This window comes from Anomaloglossus baeobatrachus, chromosome 3 (genome assembly GCF_048569485.1).
Source record: "Anomaloglossus baeobatrachus isolate aAnoBae1 chromosome 3, aAnoBae1.hap1, whole genome shotgun sequence".
Classification (NCBI taxonomy): Eukaryota; Metazoa; Chordata; class Amphibia; order Anura; family Aromobatidae; genus Anomaloglossus; species Anomaloglossus baeobatrachus.
Window position 1 is genome coordinate 408,276,651 of NC_134355.1, and position 20,636 is coordinate 408,297,286.

The 20,636-nt window shown below is 43.4% G+C and overlaps 1 protein-coding gene across 2 annotated transcripts in view; it reads right to left on the reverse strand.

Annotated features, from left to right (window-relative positions):
* MLIP (muscular LMNA interacting protein) overlaps positions 1-20,636 on the reverse strand; it is a 551,953-nt gene that overhangs the window by 193,237 nt on the left and 338,080 nt on the right. For both annotated transcript variants that reach the window (XM_075340299.1, XM_075340300.1), the window contains exon 10: positions 18,178-18,222. In XM_075340299.1, coding sequence (XP_075196414.1) covers positions 18,178-18,222 — 45 coding nt within the window. The remainder of the gene's footprint in view (positions 1-18,177; positions 18,223-20,636) is intronic.

Sequence of the window (20,636 nt, forward strand, 5' to 3'; positions counted from 1 at the left end):
ATAGATCGGCTCCTCTCTACATACTATATCTGCAGATAGATCGGCTCCACTCTACACACTATATCTGCAGATAGATCGGCTCCTCTCGACACACTATATCTGCAGATAGATCGGCTCCTCTCTACACACTATATCTGCAGATAGATCGGCTCCTCTCGACATACTATATCTGCAGATAGATCGGCTCCTCTCTACATACTATATTTGCAGATGGATCGGCTTCTCTCTACATACTATATCTGCAGATAGATCGGCTCCTCCCTACATACTATATTTGCAGATAGATCGGCTCCTCTCTACATACTATATCTACAGATAGATCATCTCTCTACATACTATACTGTAACTACAGATAGATCAGCTCCTCTCTACATACTATATTTGCAGATAGATCGGCTCCTCTCTACATATTCTATTTGCAGATAGATTGGCTTCTCTCTACACACTATATCTGCAGAGAGATCGGCACCTCTCTACATACTATATCTGCAGATAAATAGGCTCTTCTTGACATACTATATTTGCAGATAGATCGGCTCCTCTCTACACACTATATCTGCAGATAGATCGGCTCCTCTCTACACACTATATCTGCAGATAGATCGGCTCCTCTTGACATACTATATCTGCAGATAGATCGGCTCCTCTCTACATACTATATTTGCAGATGGATCGGCTTCTCTCTACATACTATATCTGCAGATAGATCGACTCCACTCTACATACTATATCTGCAGATAGATCGGCTCCTCTCTACATACTATATCTGCAGATAGATCATCTCTCTACATACTATACTGTAACTACAGATAGATCGGCTCCTCTCTACATACTATATCTGCAGATAGATCGGCTCCACTCTACATACTATATTTGCAGATAGATCGGCTCCTCTCTACATACTATATCTGCAGATAGATCGGCTCCTCTCTACATACTATATCTGCAGATAGATCGGCTCCACTCTACATACTATATCTGCAGATAGATCGGCTCCTCTCTACACACTATATCTGCAGATAGATAGGCTCTTCTCCTCATACTATATCTCCAAATAGATCGGCTCATCTCTACATACTATATTTCCAGATAGATCAGCTCCTCTCTACATACTATATCTGCAGATAGATAGGCTCTTCTCCTCATACTATATCTCCAAATAGATCAGCTCCTCTCTACATACTATATTTGCAGATAGATCAGCTCCTCTCTACATACTATATTTGCAGATAGATCGGCTTCTCTCTACATATTCTATTTGCAGATAGATTGGCTTCTCTCTACACACTATATCTGCAGAGAGATCGGCTCCTCTCTACATACTATATCTGCAGATAAATAGGCTCTTCTCGACATACTATATTTGCAGATAGATCGGCTCCTCTCTACACACTATATCTGCAGATAGATCGGCTCCTCTCGACATACTATATCTGCAGATAGATCGGCTCCTCTTGACATACTATATCTGCAGATAGATCGGCTCCTCTCTACATACTATATCTGCAGATAGATCGGCTCCACTCTACATACTATATTTGCAGATAGATCGGCTTCTCTCTACATACTATATCTGCAGATAGATCGACTCCACTCTACACACTATATCTGCAGATAGATCGGCTCCTCTCTACATACTATATCTGCAGATAGATCGGCTCCTCTCTACATACTATATCTGCAGATAGATCGACTCCACTCTACATACTATATCTGCAGATAGATCGGCTCCTCTCTACATACTATATCTGCAGATAGATCGGCTCCTCTCTACATACTATATTTGCAGATAGATCAGCTCCTCTCTACATACTATATCTGCAGATAGATCATCTCCTCTCTACATACTATATCTGCAGATAGATCAGCTCCTCTCTACATACTATATTTGCAGATAGATCGGCTCCTCTCTACATACTATATCTGCAGATAGATCATCTCTCTACATACTATACTGTAACTACAGATAGATCGGCTCCTCTCTACATACTATATCTGCAGATAGATCGGCTCCACTCTACATACTATATTAGCAGATAGATCGGCTCCTCTCTACATACTATATCTGCAGAGAGATCGGCTCCACTCTACATACTATATCTGCAGATAGATCGGCTCCTCTCTACACACTATATCTGCAGATAGATAGGCTCTTCTCCTCATACTATATCTCCAAATAGATCGGCTCCTCTCTACATACTATATTTCCAGATAGATCAGCTCTTCTCTATATACTATATCTGCAGATAGATAGGCTCTTTCTCAGGGCCAGCGCCTGCGGGCAAAGTGTAGAGCTCCTCCGGCCCAGATTGCAGCCGGGGAGCGGGTAACCGGAGGGAATCCACCGCTACCATCAGTCAACACAGGTGCAAGGAAGAGAGACATCACCGTCACCTACCGGGAGTGCAGGTGCAGCCGACTGTGGGACCGTCCTACCAGCCGTTGGTTTACCGTACAAACTGTGTCCGTGTGTCAGGCTGAGTGAGTACCATAGTGCCGCAAGGCACAGCGCTGCCCCCGCGTCCCTGCGCCCTCCAGGCCCTACACTTTACATCTCATCACCGGGCCCCGGGATCACCAACCCCTACCCACGGAGGGGCAACACAACACCTGGCTGCTCCGCATCACCATCCCCGGAACCCCCACACTGAGCAGCGGTGGTGCAATCACCACAACCGTGGGTGGCGTCACGAACTATAACAATTCCCCACACCCAACAAACACCCCCTTTCACTCACGGGCGAGGAGTGTCGCTCGAGAAACCCCGGGATCCGGCCCACAGCTCGAGCCACCAGGAGCAGCTGCCGGACCCGAGCAGAAGGGGTGAGCGCGGTGTGCTGACACCCTCCTCCCCGCCCGCGACACTATATTTGCAGATAGATCGGCTTCTCTCTACATACTATATCTGCAGATAGATCGACTCCACTCTACATACTATATCTGCAGATAGATCGGCTCCTCCCTACATACTATATTTGCAGATAGATCAGCTCCTCTCTACATACTATATCTGCAGATAGATCATCTCCTCTCTACATACTATATCTTCAGATAGATCAGCTCCTCTCTACATACTATATCTGCAGATAGATTGGCTCCTCTCTACATACTATATCTGCAGATAGATCATCTCCTCTCTACATACTATATCTGCAGATATATCAGCTCCTCTCTACATACTATATTTGCAGATAGATCGGCTCCTCTCTACATACTATATCTGCAGATAGATCATCTCTCTACATACTATACTGTAACTACAGATAGATCGGCTCCTCTCTACATACTATATCTGCAGATAGATCGGCTCCACTCTACATACTATATTTGCAGATAGATCGGCTCCTCTTGACATACTATATCTGCAGATAGATACGCTCCTCTCTACATACTATATCTGCAGATAGATCGGCTCCACTCTACATACTATATTTGCAGATAGATCGGCTTCTCTCTACATACTATATTTGCAGATAGATCGGCTTCTCTCTACATACTATATCTGCAGATAGATCGACTCCACTCTACATACTATATCTGCAGATAGATCGTCTCCTCCCTACATACTATATCTGCAGATAGATCGGCTCCTCTCTACATACTATATTTGCAGATGGATCAGCTCCTCTCTACATACTATATCTGCAGATAGATCATCTCCTCTCTACATACTATATCTTCAGATAGATCAGCTCCTCTCTACATACTTTATCTGCAGATAGATTGGCTCCTCTCTACATACTTTATCTGCAGATAGATCATCTCCTCTCTACATACTTTATCTGCAGATAGATTGGCTCCTCTCTACATACTATATCTACAGATAGATCGGCTCCTCTCTACATACTATATCTGCAGATAGATCGTCTCCTCCCTACATACTATATCTGCAGATAGATCGGCTCCTCTCTACATACTATATTTGCAGATAGATCAGCTCCTCTCTACATACTATATCTGCAGATAGATCATCTCCTCTCTACATACTATATCTTCAGATAGATCAGCTCCTCTCTACATACTATATCTGCAGATAGATTCGCTCCTCTCTACATACTATATCTGCAGATAGATCATCTCCTCTCTACATACTATATCTGCAGATATATCAGCTCCTCTCTACATACTATATTTGCAGATAGATCGGCTCCTCTCTACATACTATATCTGCAGATAGATCGGCTCCACTCTACATACTATATTTGCAGATAGATCGGCTCCTCTTGACATACTATATCTGCAGATAGATACGCTCCTCTCTACATACTATATCTGCAGATAGATCGGCTCCACTCTACATACTATATCTGCAGATAGATCGACTCCACTCTACATACTATATCTGCAGATAGATCGTCTCCTCCCTACATACTATATCTGCAGATAGATCGGCTCCTCTCTACATACTATATTTGCAGATAGATCAGCTCCTCTCTACATACTATATCTGCAGATAGATCATCTCCTCTCTACATACTATATCTTCAGATAGATCAGCTCCTCTCTACATACTTTATCTGCAGATAGATTGGCTCCTCTCTACATACTATATCTGCAGATAGATCATCTCCTCTCTACATACTATATCTACAGATAGATCGGCTCCTCTCTACATACTATATCTGCAGATAGATCATCTCTCTACATACTATACTGTAACTACAGATAGATCGGCTCCTCTCTACATACTATATCTGCAGATAGATCGGCTCCACTCTACATACTATATTTGCAGATAGATCGGCTCCTCTTGACATACTATATCTGCAGATAGATACGCTCCTCTCTACATACTATATCTGCAGATAGATCGGCTCCACTCTACATACTATATTTGCAGATAGATCGGCTTCTCTCTACATACTATATTTGCAGATAGATCGGCTTCTCTCTACATACTATATCTGCAGATAGATCGACTCCACTCTACATACTATATCTGCAGATAGATCGGCTCCTCCCTACATGTGGCGCCCCTGAGGCTTCCGTCGCCACAGGTCATTGCACCCCATCTGCGGTGTGATGCCCCGTTCTGGGAGAGGAAGAGAGTGAACTCCGGTCCCCTGGTAAATTCACACTACACCCATTGCTAGGGACACACAGGACCAGGGAAAGTGGCAGGCAACCCTCCCATGCTGCATGCTGAGAGGGGCTGTAAGACCCATCCCTGCTCCCATAGGTTACAGCCTAGCAACTGGGGAGGTGGGAGGAGCCACAGAAAGCAGACACAGATGGGAAAGGTCAAGTTTAGTCAGTTCGCTCAGGGAGTGGGAGAGTGAGGAGTGAGCATGTAGGACGAGAAGAGAAGAAAGGGTCGCAGGGCCACGGGTAGTCCTGTAAGGTACCACGAGCAGTCCTTGTTGGGTACCGCTGCCGAGGGCCCAGAGGCGCTACGGGTAGCTGCAGGCTGCGGTGGCCCGTTCCACAGTGACATCGGTGGAGTGATTAGCTGCGACAGGGGACGGTCCCTAGAAACTGGAGGAGTGAAAAGACAGTCTCCAGACAGTAAAAACCGAGGCCCAGGGAATTGCAAGCTCCCAGGGCCAGAACCCAGAGCAGACCTTCAGAAAAGGGGTAATCAGCCGACAGGTGACCCCCCAGCCTGGAGGCTGTAATGGAGGCCAAGCCAAGTCCATCTTCCTAAGGCAAGGCTAGTGAAGACAGCAGAAAAAGAGACACTAAAGAGAGGGAACCGGATTTCACGCTCTGAATCATCCAGAACTGACGGAGGTCCCTGACAGTGGTCCCAGCAGTCTGAGGGTCCCTGCAACTGTGACGGAAACTGTGAGTAAAAGAACTGGAACTGCACCTTTGGACTCGTCTCTGTTATTCCATCTGCATAGACACTTACAAGCACCAACTGTGCCCCGGGCATTGCTCCACCTGTGGGGAGCAGTACCACCATTGCTGCCATCACATCAGCCCGGTGGTCTCACACAGCAGCGGCGGCTTAATAGCCACATGCCACAGGTGGCGTCACGAACACAAACATTAACAAGCAAGCCACATATTCAACTGACACCCACCAGGGCCACGGAGCCGGGCACAGCCACCACTGACTACCACCGGACTAGTCCGGCCCGGCACCGGGTGTCTCATAGCCCTGGGGTGGGCGAGTCAACTTTTGGCGTCACGAACAGGATTTCGTGCCCGGTCTAACCGGGTACTGTGCGCCTGAAGAACCGTGTGACAGACTGTGTACTTTACTGAGAAACCGCCGCCATTAGCGCTGCTGAGAGCGGGAAGAAGGGGGGCGTGCAAGAAGAAAGGGCGCGAAGAGAAGCCCCGCCCCCTTGTCCAAGAAAAGCGCGCGAAGCGGTGCCCGCCATAGAAGGCGGAGGAAGAAAAGATGGCGCGTGAAGAAGCTAAAAGGATGGACGCCGAGCAACGAGCCGCCAGAGGAGGAGTGGCCGAGCCGGGACACGCACCTCAGAACCGGGTTGTGTCCTGCGTCCTGGAGAGCGGAGAAGATCCAGCAGCCGCTGCAGAGCCGGGTAAAGAGAGTGACACCCCCAGCCGGCGGAGCCCGGATTGCCAGGTGGGGCTCCTGCCCGGTCCTCCTGCAGGCGCGCGTGCCATGACCGCAGCTCCGATACCAGCACCCTGCAGCAAGACAGCGACCACCAGAACACCAGAGATGCTACTGAGGGGTGAGTCATTTAATGCCCCTGCCGGCGCGAGAGCCCCAACCCCCGCTGCCATGCCCGCGGTCCCTGGAGAGACGCCCGGCACGGCGACGCCGATCCGGGCCGCAGCTACGCCAGGTGCGGCCCGCAAAGATTTCGCCGCCGGAGCGGCGCCCATCCACACCGCAGCAGCGACGCCAAGCCCGGCCCGTCCAGCTTGGGCCCCAGCAGCGATGCCCCGCTCGGACAAGCAAGATTCCGCCGCAGCGGCGACGTTAATCCACGCCGCAGATGCGGGCCGCCAAGCCCAGGCCGCAGCCACGCCAGGTGCGGCCCGTCAAGAATCGGTCACAGCAGCGACTCCAATACAGGCCGCCGCCATGCCAGGCGCGGCTCGCCAAGACCAGCAGACGCAGACTGTGCTGACCGCTGTCTACCTGCTTCCAGGTGGGGAGCCGGAGAAGAATCCCTACATGTAAAGAAGTAAGAAGCAGCTAAACTGTACATAGCCCCTTGTTCTTTTTGAAGAAGTCCCTTGTGTTTTGCCCTTGATTCTTTTCGAAGATGACACCCTTTCCTACTGTACTGCCCCTGATTCTTTTTGAAGATGTCACCCCCCCCATGTTATGTGCTACCGGGCCACTGAACTAGAATGTGGGCCCCGGTGAATGTTTAGGTGTCTTGTCATACCAGGCCACTGGACTTAGTGGCTGGTGTGTGGTGTATGTGTTTTATGTCCTACCAGGCCATTGGACTTAATGGCTGGTATGTCGTTGATCTGTCTGATGCAACCAGGCCATTGGACTTAATGGCTGGTCGAAGATGTTACTTTGTTTGTTTGAAACTAACTGACGGGCTACTGGACTTGTAGTAGCCAAAAATGTAATTAGTTGCACCCGTTGTGCCCCCTACCAGAATTATGGGGGATTTGCCTAAACCGTGCAATGGACTGGAAGTGCACACTTAGAGTTTTCTTTATAAGAAGTTCGCAACGTTCATGATATGTGCCTCCCATAAAGGGAAGAAATGTTTTGCTGTTTTATGTTATTGCATACCAAAAATGTTTTGCAGTTCTCCCATTTGTTTTTGTTGTTTTTCAGCCCGAGGACGTGCTGGGATTTGCTGTGGGGGAGTGTGGCGCCCCTGAGGCTTCCGTCGCCACAGGTCATTGCACCCCATCTGCGGTGTGATGCCCCGTTCTGGGAGAGGAAGAGAGTGAACTCCGGTCCCCTGGTAAATTCACACTACACCCATTGCTAGGGACACACAGGACCAGGGAAAGTGGCAGGCAACCCTCCCATGCTGCATGCTGAGAGGGGCTGTAAGACCCATCCCTGCTCCCATAGGTTACAGCCTAGCAACTGGGGAGGTGGGAGGAGCCACAGAAAGCAGACACAGATGGGAAAGGTCAAGTTTAGTCAGTTCGCTCAGGGAGTGGGAGAGTGAGGAGTGAGCATGTAGGACGAGAAGAGAAGAAAGGGTCGCAGGGCCACGGGTAGTCCTGTAAGGTACCACGAGCAGTCCTTGTTGGGTACCGCTGCCGAGGGCCCAGAGGCGCTACGGGTAGCTGCAGGCTGCGGTGGCCCGTTCCACAGTGACATCGGTGGAGTGATTAGCTGCGACAGGGGACGGTCCCTAGAAACTGGAGGAGTGAAAAGACAGTCTCCAGACAGTAAAAACCGAGGCCCAGGGAATTGCAAGCTCCCAGGGCCAGAACCCAGAGCAGACCTTCAGAAAAGGGGTAATCAGCCGACAGGTGACCCCCCAGCCTGGAGGCTGTAATGGAGGCCAAGCCAAGTCCATCTTCCAAAGGCAAGGCTAGTGAAGACAGCAGAAAAAGAGACACTAAAGAGAGGGAACCGGATTTCACGCTCTGAATCATCCAGAACTGACGGAGGTCCCTGACAGTGGTCCCAGCAGTCTGAGGGTCCCTGCAACTGTGACGGAAACTGTGAGTAAAAGAACTGGAACTGCACCTTTGGACTCGTCTCTGTTATTCCATCTGCATAGACACTTACAAGCACCAACTGTGCCCCGGGCATTGCTCCACCTGTGGGGAGCAGTACCACCATTGCTGCCATCACATCAGCCCGGTGGTCTCACACAGCAGCGGCGGCTTAATAGCCGCATGCCACAGGTGGCGTCACGAACACAAACATTAACAAGCAAGCCACATATTCAACTGACACCCACCAGGGCCACGGAGCCGGGCACAGCCACCACTGACTACCACCGGACTAGTCCGGCCCGGCACCGGGTGTCTCATAGCCCTGGGGTGGGCGAGTCATACATACTATATTTGCAGATAGATCAGCTCCTCTCTACATACTATATCTGCAGATAGATCATCTCCTCTCTACATACTATATCTTCAGATAGATCAGCTCCTCTCTACATACTATATCTGCAGATAGATTGGCTCCTCTCTACATACTATATCTGCAGATAGATCATCTCCTCTCTACATACTATATCTGCAGATATATCAGCTCCTCTCTACATACTATATTTGCAGATAGATCGGCTCCTCTCTACATACTATATCTGCAGATAGATCGGCTCCACTCTACATACTATATTTGCAGATAGATCGGCTCCTCTTGACATACTATATCTGCAGATAGATCGGCTCCTCTCTACATACTATATCTGCAGATAGATCGGCTCCACTCTACATACTATATTTGCAGATAGATCGGCTTCTCTCTACATACTATATCTGCAGATAGATCGTCTCCTCCCTACATACTATATCTGCAGATAGATCGGCTCCTCTCTACATACTATATTTGCAGATAGATCAGCTCCTCTCTACATACTATATTTGCAGATAGATCAGCTCCTCTCTACATACTATATCTGCAGATAGATCATCTCCTCTCTACATACTATATCTTCAGATAGATCAGCTCCTCTCTACATACTTTATCTGCAGATAGATTGGCTCCTCTCTACATACTATATCGGCAGATAGATCATCTCCTCTCTACATACTATATCTACAGATAGATCGGCTCCTCTCTACATACTATATCTGCAGATAGATCAGCTCCTCTCTACATACTATATTTGCAGATAGATCGGCTCCTCTCTACATACTATATCTGCAGATAGATCATCTCTCTACATACTATACTGTAAGTACAGATAGATCGGCTCCTCTCTACATACTATATTTGCAGATAGATCGGCTCCACTCTACATACTATATCTGCAGATAGATCGGCTCCACTCTACATACTATATTTTCAGATAGATCGGCTCCTCTCTACATACTATATCTGCAGATAGATCGGCTCCACTCTACATACTATATCTGCAGATAGATCGGCTCCTCTCTACACACTATATCTGCAGATAGATAGGCTCTTCTCCTCATACTATATCTCCAAATAGATCGGCTCCTCTCTACATACTATATTTCCAGATAGATCAGCTCCTCTCTACATACTATATCTGCAGATAGATAGGCTCTTCTCCTCATACTATATCTCCAAATAGATCAGCTCCTCTCTACATACTATATTTGCAGATAGATCAGCTCCTCTCTACATACTATATTTGCAGATAGATCGGCTTCTCTCTACATATTCTATTTGCAGATAGATTGGCTTCTCTCTATACACTATATCTGCAGAGAGATCGGCTCCTCTCTACATACTATATCTGCAGATAGATCGGCTCCACTCTACATACTATATTTGCAGATAGATCGGCTCTTCTCAACATACTATATTTGCAGATAGATCGGCTCCTCTCTACACACTATATCTGCAGATAGATCGGCTCCTCTCGACATACTATATCTGCAGATAGATCGGCTCCTCTCTACATACTATATCTGCAGATAGATCGGCTCCGCTTGACATACTATATCTGCAGATAGATAGGCTCTTCTCGACATACTATATTTGCAGATAGATCGGCTCCTCTCTACATACTATATTTGCAGATAGATCGGCTCCTCTCTACATACTATATCTGCAGATAGATCGGCTCCTCTCTACATACTATATTTGCAGATAGATCGGCTCCTCTCTACATACTATATCTGCAGATAGATTGGCTCCTCTCGACATACTATATCTGCAGATAGATTATCTCCTCTCTACATACTATATCTGCAGATAGATTATCTCCTCTCTACATACTATATCTGCAGATAGATTATCTCCTCTCTACATACTATATCTGCAGATAGATTTGCTCCTCTTTACATATTACATCTGCTGGTCTAAATAGAAACACCTTACTGATGTTGCAAATCATGTTATCAGTATTGATTAGTATTAATCTTGGAGTTTTTCTTGATTTGTGCCTTAGTGTGGTAGCATGATCATTTATAAAATATATACTATATATCAAGTCCTCTGCTATAGCCTTAGGAACATATTGCAGCACTATATGTTTTAAAGTCATCTTTGAGAATAATAAATTGATCGATGTGTTTTACATGTCTAGTGCCTTTGACTTTTCTGATTTGTATAAATATATCTAAAGTGGCAGTTCACAATGGTGTTTGGAAAGAGCCTATTATTATCAAACATCATATGTCAGTAGATTTCTTCTTAAAAGGCCACAGTGATAATAGATGATATTTTGCAATTTTCCTTTTAAAGTTGTTGCTTAGGTTCAGTTCAGTTACCCACTATGCACACGTCATTTTCTTTTTTTGATGCACTACCATAATGAGTTATTCCAATGCAAATGTTACCAAAGCTTAATTACATGAACATTTTCATTATTATTTTCACACATAACTTGTAGTAACAAGAATATATATATAAGCTCAGGTAATTGCTAATCCTTATCAGTGTGATAAAATTAAAATTGAGAGCCCTCAGTGGTTCATGCCTTTTAAAGGGAAGGTGTCGCATTTTTTTTATTTTTTTATTAATAATAGTGATTATGAAATCAAGTATTTTTAATACAAAATTAAAATCACTGTTTATTTAGTTTTTATTTAATTTTAGTTTTACTGAAGCACTGGGGGCTGCCATCATGGATTTGGTGTTTGTAACGACAGTTACTCACCTCCTTTAATGCAGCCCCCAGGGGGTGCGTCCCATTTCACAGAAGACGCCTAATGGGGTGTATACGCTGCGACGTCTGAAACGTGTTTTTTTGTATGGTTGGCAACGCGCCATATTGAAGCTATTTTAATGGAAATCCAATAAAAGAAAGAATTAATTTTTATTATCTGGACTGGATGCTGGAGTTTTTCTTCACTTGGATTTAGGTGTGGTCTCCCTTCCGTGCACCATTCGTGATTGTCTCCACTGGGTGAGCTGCTATTCCTGTGTTTATAGTATATACACACAGTACATGGTAAATAGTATAAACACACACCGCCCTCATGCTGGGTGCTTGGTCACACTCACAGTATATACACAGTGTACACACACACACACACACTGTGTGCGTCCATGTGGCAGAGCATTGCGGGCGTGCATGTGCAGAACATTGTGGGTGGGCATGTATGCGGCAGAGCATTGTTGGACCGGGGCGTGCAGAGCGTTATGTGAGGAGCACTATGTAGCTGTCCTTGGTGACACTTTAGACATTTGTGGTCACCAACAAAATGGCCCCGCACTGTGTCCCTACACTTCACCTTTTCTTATCCTTTTGAAAATACCCAGATTGGGAGGGGAGCTGTGACATCAAACACAGGAGAGCAGATTCTGTCCACTTTTACTACAGCTGTAATGTGAGCTTTATCTACTATAGGATTTTAGTAGGATTTCAGCAGCTGCTCCCTCTAGTGTTTAAGAGTTGAAAACATCAAACTTTTTATTTTTTTTATATTTTGCTCAATTAAACACAGATAATATTTAAACACAACATTAATACTTTACATTTTTTCAGTTATTGAAAAATGTTTTTGGGCATGACACCTTCCCTTTAATGACTAATTGAAATGGTCATGATCAATAGCTAGCTTTTGTCTTCAGTCTCTTCGTTAGGCATCGTAAGAGCTCTAACCTGAAATTTGTTTAAAGGGAACCTGTCTTGTAAAAAAAAAAAAAAAAAGCTACAGCTTAATAGCATTCTGAATCTGCCTGTTACCCACACTGGGAGCCCCAATCCTGGAGGACTTCTCCTCCCAGCAACCTTGGACAACAGTCATAGATTTGGGGTGGTGAGACTTCAGTAACCACTTAATGCATAATAACCTCGCCCCTGGCAGTAACTGAAAGCTGGCTCAGCATTAGAAAAAGCTGTTAGTGTGTGCTGGGGTCGCAATTACAGTTGCCACTCACTGTGCACTGCACTGAGAGGTGACTGAAAGCACGCTGAGTGCCCTCCTATAACTCAAAGCACATGGCTGCCCAGAGGAATAAAGTTAATTTCCTTCCGGAAGCTAGACTCTGAGTTTGGGCAATGGACATCTTCAAAATGCTAGTAACATGCAGATTAATGCCATATCTGCAGATTAATAGAGTTTTTATTACATGATAGGTTCCATTTAAGGTTTGAAATGTTTATAACATGTTTACCTTCTTCATTTGTCAGCTGTTCCTTGCATCTTCTTGCTTTCAAACTATAGATAGTATATGACCTTGGGAATCATCCTTGCACTTAATACAGGCATTTTGGTAATTGTATTATACTAGAGAATTCTTCATATTTATGAAGTTTATATACAATATTAAAATATTGAAAGTGGCTGGGAAGTTGGTACTTCACATAATAAACACAACCAAGCCCGTATTTACATCGGATGACAAAATCATTCAAAATAAAGAAACTCCTTATAACCACAATTCACATTTCTATATTTTATTACAATACTATTATAGTGTTTTTTGTTTTTTTTTTTTTTTTTTTTAAATCCGCTCTAAAAACACTGGATGAAGCACAACCAATAACTACAGTGTTACAAAAAAAATGTATGTCTGTAAATAAAATTGAGTCTGTGGCTGGAAACATATATTCATCTTTCACAGTCCAAGGGCAGACCATAGTGCACAGACTGGCCGTAGGTCTCCTGACCAGAAAGCCTCATATATGCCTAAGGTTCAAAACTCTGTACTGATAATATTTATCTCAAATTTTCAATTGGAAGAATCAAAAATTCAGGACACTGGATTTTAACGTTTCAATCATTTTATATTCTGAAAAAATTAGTACTTCCATGGTCTTTGGCAGCTTGTTTGCTAGTTCAATGATAATAGCTGGACAGATGAATAATCATTTAGCCAGCAGCTCTTTTATCTGTATTAGCTACTTCAGATAGTTTTTTCAGACAGCCATAATGGTGTACTTTAGTATATATACAGTAATGGCCAAAACTGTTTGCACGTTTTAAATTTTCCAGAAAATGAAATATTTCTCCCAGAAAATTATTGCATTTTCAAGGTGGTTTTTTTTTATACATTTTTATTTCCTTTGTGTGTATTGGAACAACACACACAAAAAAACTGAAAGAATGGCAAACTGGATAACACAAAAACACAAAAAATGGAGAAAAAAGGCAAATTGAATATTATTTCACACACAATTCCAAAAATGAACCAGACAACATTGTTGGCATCTCTCCAAAATTGTGGGTAAACAGCTTTGTTTCAAGCGAGTGATGCTCGTTCAAACTCACCTGTGGTAAGTAAGAGGTGTGGGCAATATGAAAATCACAACTGATACCAGATGAAAAGGGGAGAAGTTAACTCAATTTTTGCATTGTGTGTCTTTGTGTGTCATACTAAGTACAGAGAACAGAAAAATAAGAGAACTATCTCAAGACTTGGAAACCAAAATTGTAGAAAAATATCAACATGCTCAAGGTCTACAAATATCTGAAAAGTAGTCAAAGTGGAGAAGGAACTACCCTATTTTCATTAGCTCAAGGAAGTACATGAAGCAATGGTAATAAACTAAAAGAAAGAAGATACAGATTAGGCATCAGGAAATACTTTCTGACAATGAGGGTATCAGAGAGTGGAACAGGCTGCCACAGTGCTTGACATACATTAGCAACACTATCGCCATTGGGGCTCACTATCTAAATTCCTTATAAAAAACTGAGGAAAAAGCACACAATGGATCTTACCAGATATTAAGGTGAGATGTACAATGAATAACACTCACCTAGAGACGTTGTGTAAATCACAACCCCTATGCGAGCCTGAGATAATGGCAGCTGCCACAGCCCCACGAAGGTTAGACTTCAATGCTGGAAAGGAGAGATGGGGTTAATGTCGTGCTGCTGCCAAACTAATTGACTGTTGATTTGAATCAATTCTCCTTTATTTACATGTCTACGCATTTCAGAGGTCAAAAGCCTCCTTCATCAGGACAAAGTAAAAATCAACAATGAATTGTTAATTTTTCCTTTGTCCTGATAAAGGAGGCTTTTGACCTCTGAAATGCATAGACCTATAAAATACAGAAGAAGTGATTAAAATCAACAGTCTATTATTTCAGTAGCAGCAAAGCATGAACCCTGAATCTCCTCTCCAGCATTGAAATCTAAATTCCCTATCAGTATGTCTTTGGATTATGGGAGGAAACTGGAAAACCCAGAGGAAACCCATATAAACTACTCAAATATGTTGTCCTTTGTGGGATTAGAACCCAGGAACCCAGTGCTGAAAGCGAGCCACTGAGCCACCAAGCCACCTGGTAGGTGGTGAGCTCTACATTAATGGAAATCTTCAAGCAGAAGCTTAATAAACATATAGCTGGGATGATTTAGGAAAACCTGCACTCACAGGTGGTTGTACCCGATGGTCCTTGCGGTCACTTCCAATTTTAACATTTTATAATTATATGAAGGTTACAAATCCATCTCCAGAGATGTTGATCTTCCTTTCTCCATGGTGGGCAACATAATAGAGAAGTTTGCAACCCATGGCATGTAGCTTATCTCCCTGGATGTGAATGGCAGAAACAAATTGATGAAAGTTTGCAACGCATAATAGTCTAGATGGTGTACAAGCAGCCCTAATCAAGTTCCAAAGAAGTTCAAGTTGTCTTGCAGGCTCAGGGGTCATAAGTGTCAGTGTGAACTATTCAATGACATTTGAATGAAATCAAATGTTATGGCAATAGACCCAGGAGGACTTCATTGCTGACACAAAGAGATAAAAAAAAGCCCCTAGACTTCTGGGAAAGTGTTTGATGAATAGAAAATAAAGCTTCTTGGTAGAACACATCACTCAACTATTTACCAAAACAGAATGAGGTCTACAAGGAAAAGAACACAATGCCTACAGTCAAATATGGTGGAGGTTCAAAGATATTTTGGGGTTGTTTTGTTACCTCTGGCACTGGGTGCAAGACGTCATAAAATGTGAAGATTACCAAAGGATTTTGGACACTACATTGTGACCTAGTTGAAGAAAGCTGGGCTTGCATCCTAGGTCATGGTTTTCCAGCAGGACAATGACCCCAAACATACTTCAAGAAGCACACAGAAAGTGCTGGAGAATTTTGAAGTGGCCAACAATGAGTCTGAATCTAAATCCTATTGAATACCTGTAGAGAGATTTTAAATTTGCTGTTGGTAGAACGTACCCTTCAAATATGAGAGACCTGGAGCAGTTTGCAAAAGAAGAGTGGTCCAAATTGGGGACAATGGCAGAGCTACCGCTATAGGGTAATAGTTACTTCCCCACACTAGAGGATCATCCCTTGGTGCATTTCACTTACAAGGTCCTCATTTTAGGGGAATCTCTTTGTTCCAGGAAACATTACTTTCAAATCGTTTGGGCAAATTCAAACCGAATATAATGTTCCCCAATCTCAGTTTTTCAGATACCTGCAACTCCGCAGAGTGATCCAATCCCATTTGCAGAGAACAGGGGCAGGGGAATTGATAGTGTTATTTTCGATGATAGGCATTTTGAACTCACAGGGGCCCTGGAGTATGATATCGGCCATCTGTACCTACCTGCTGCCAGTCGGAGTGGAGTCAACCCCCTTGCCTGCTTAGGACAAATGGAAATTTTTGATTCCCTTTCTACAGCAAGAGGAGTGGGAGGAGATTTTGGAATCTCCAACTATGGTATCTCCATCTGTCAATAATAAGCTGATACAGTGCTACCTTATGCATCAGGCATATCTCACACTCACTCTCCAGTATACTATGGGCCATTCCCGCACATTGGAATGTCCACAATGTCTTTTCTTAGAAGTGAATTTTACATACAGTATATGGTTTGGAGCTGCCCAATAATATCGGCGTTCTGGCAGGAGGTGACTTCCTTATTATCATCAATTGTGTCGATGCCCATTCCATGTGATCCTTTGCTGTGCTTATTTGGGATAATAAAGGAGGAAGTGGGGGATCAGTACATAAGAATACTACTCAGGGAAACTTTGTTCATGGCTAGGAAATTGATAGCCTTGAGATGGATGGGGGGCTCAGATTCGACCGTAAGATCTTGAGTCAAATTAGTTAACTTGATTATACCTTACGAACAAGTAGTGTACTACAATAGGGGATGTCCAGAAAAATTAAAAAAAATTTGGGACTTGTGGAACTCCTCCCCAGCACACTCACAGAAGCCTAAAGGTGATCACTATGATAATAGCAGACCCCTATCTTACGTTTGATGATGGAGCATTTTCCAGTGGTATAGTAAGAAAGTATTCAGTTGTCAATATTATATATTCTTGTTTTTTCAAGTTTAGTTATTTCAAACCATACTGAATAAGGTTGTCTACTTACTGCATGTAAGCATATGGCAGACAAACGCCGAAACATGGAGGTGACAATTTTGGTGCCGGTAAAGCTGATATTATGGAGATTTTATGCTTTCCCATCATTATCATTGTGTTCACATAGCGTGTATACACTTTTGAGATTTGTTATCTTAATTCAACCTGTACCGCCTGATCCTGTGGTTAATAAAGCGAAATTAGAAAGAAGAGTGGTCCAAATTCCAGTTGTTAGATGTAAGAAGCTTGTTGATGGTAATAGGAAGTGATTGATTGCAGTTATTTATTTCAAAGAGTGTGCAACCAAATATTAAGTTGAGAATGCCAAAGCGTTTGTCCAGCCCATTTTTGGGGGTTTGTGTTCAATTATGTCCAATTATGTCCAATTTGCCTTTTTTCTCAATTTTATTTGTGTTGTTGCAATACACACAAAGAAAATAACCATGTGTGTCACAAAATAAGTGTGATTGCAATACTTTTCTTGGAGAAATACTTCATTTTCTGGATCAATTTCAAGGGTACCAACACTTCCAACCATGACTGGATGTCAGTTCGGACATGGTTTTATTGCCCAAATCTAACAGTGTTATAGTGATCTATGATTTTAATAGCTAAGCTCGCGATAAGGCGACCACATGGGGTGGAAATACTGATGCTAAAATTTGCCCAGATTACATCTGCTGATCTCATACAACATTCACATTTGCGAAAGATCCCAAAAGAGAAGAATCTCTTTGGAATGCATTCTTTTTCCTTCCTGGAGCTAGCAAGGAGCAACTAACAAAAATATAAATTAAAGGTGGCAAACTTCATTGAGACTGAATCTGTTCTTGAACACTGAGGTATACAGTAAATTGGATCTCAGAAACTAAACAACATTTCATGAACTCACATATCTGGTTTCTCGGCCGGCTGATTTGATTGGAGGCTTTGGTATCTGTAAAGTGAATGATAAATGTTTTTGTTTACTGTAGTGTGCTTTGATACTGAACAGAAAATCAAATTGCTGTATAGAAAACATGAGAAAAGCCTGTGACAGTGCGCTAAGGAAAAAAAAGGATATGTAATTAAATGTCTCAATTTGGTTTCAAATTCTGAAAAAGCTGCAAAAAATATTTTATGTAATGTTTGATTATATATTGGATTTACCGTATTTTTTTTATAAGACGCACTTTTTTTCCCCCAAAATGTTTGGGGAAAGTGGGGGTGCATCTTATAGTCCAAATGTATGCTACAGGGAATGAGGGTGCTGCGGTGGAGCAGGTCATCGGCGGCATGAGCAAGCTGTAGCAGCGCCTGCCGTGACCACGTGGACCCGCTCATTTCATATGCAAGCCCATCCTCCAGCCCATCATCTCTCAGCGCTGAAGCCAGCACTGACAGGTGGGTGGGATGATGGGCGGGGGATGCTTGCATAATTAACAGCCGGCCTGTTTGATTATCGCTGGCAACCACAGTCTAAAGTGATCATGTGTGGCTATATTCACTGCCCCCCGCACATATTCATAATCATCCGATCCCTGTAGCATCACGATGTCGTCCTGTTTGCCTGCCCACTGATGTGGGTGGAGAGCGGTGCGCACAGCTATGACATCATCGCTGTGCACACGGCTCCACACAGGTCAGCGGTGATGCTGCTGGCACATACAGGAAGATCAGCGATGCTTGAGCAAGGAAAGGTGAGTATAAACGTTTATTTTTTGTGTGTTACAGGATGCGGGCCATATACCAGGATGGGGGTATATTTCAGGATGGGGGCACATATCAAGATCTGGGCATATACCTGGATGGGGCCATATACGGTACCTGAATGTGGGCACATACCAGGATGGTGGACATATATGCAAGGATGGGGATCATATACAAGGCAAGAGGATCGTTACCAGGATGGGGTACCTTAGTAGAGGATTTGGGGACATCACCCCCATAACAGTGTCAGCAGCAGATCCTCGCCCCATAACAGTGTGTCATGACCACATTTTTTGCTTAAATTTTTTTACTATTTTCTTCCTCTAAAACCAGTGTGCATCTTATGGTTTGGTGCGTCTTATAGTCCAAAAAATACGGTATTACATGCCTATGTCTTACAAATCCAAAATAAAAATATAGCACAAATTCTCTGAAACCAAATAATTTGGGGAGGTGGCTACACAGATTACTTTAATTTGTGTTAGTGAATCTACAGTGCCTTGCAAAAGTATTCGGCCTCCTTGAATTTTCCAACCTTTTCCCACATTTCAGGCTTCAAACAAGACAAAAATTTTAATGTTATGGTGAAGAATCAACAACAAGTGGGACACAATTGTGAAGTTGAACGAAATGTATTATGACAGTTGGAAAAAGTAGAGAAACATTGAAAGGGCAAAAAAAAAATTCCTGTTCATTAAAGGATTTAAATAAATGAAATAATTTGTACGCCTACGACACTACATTCTTTCCATTAGCACAACACATGTAGCAAAATATCAATAAAGCAATAGTAATCCATATTCATCAGCATAATAGGAACTGGAATTCCTTTATGTCTTTAGCGCTAAGTGGGGATAAATAGCTCTCTGGTTAAGAGCAAAGTGTGTAGATCTACTGGAGCATGCATAGATCCGTCTGTCAAGAAGGTCATTTTATGGATTTGCTAATGTGCAGATGGTATAAGTAATTCATGATATTTGCTGTGGATATTAACATTTGGTGTATTCTAATTAATCAAAATCAATATTGGATTGCAGAATAGAGTCTGAACGAAAGTTAACTCTTTGGAAACAAAATATCTGTTTGCATGAGCTATGGACTTTAAGCAGGGCTGGGCTGGAACCAAAAACAAGCCCTGGCACATAAACCCCACCAGTCCAAATAGAGTAACAACTATCAGGCCCGATCAGTGAATTTTGCTTCCCACCACTCTCTTAAAGGAGTTATTTGAAGAGCCACATATGAATGGTGCCGCAGGGCGTATGAGCGACCACAGCTTCATTTTCATGGTGCCCTTCAGAGCTCCAGTTCTCGGGATTGTGGGAGTCTGAGGGGTCAGAACCACAACGTACAGAACGTACAGAAAGTCATCTCCTACTCAGAAGATAGTAAATAACTTCCAAACTTGGGGTAACCAATTAAATAGGTTTTTCAAGTTTTACTTTTAGTAGCCCATAGGAATATAAAAAATAATAAACCAATAATGACCCTTCCGAAATCCAAAGTAGCCGATCCGACAACAGGACAGGTGAAGTGGTACTGTGCAGTGTATGTACAGAATAATACTGATACTAAAAAAGTGGTAATGGGCACCAAGAGGTTCAGAGTAAAGAGTTTTTACTCTGAAACGTGTTCCTTGTTCACTCTGCCATGTTAAGGCAT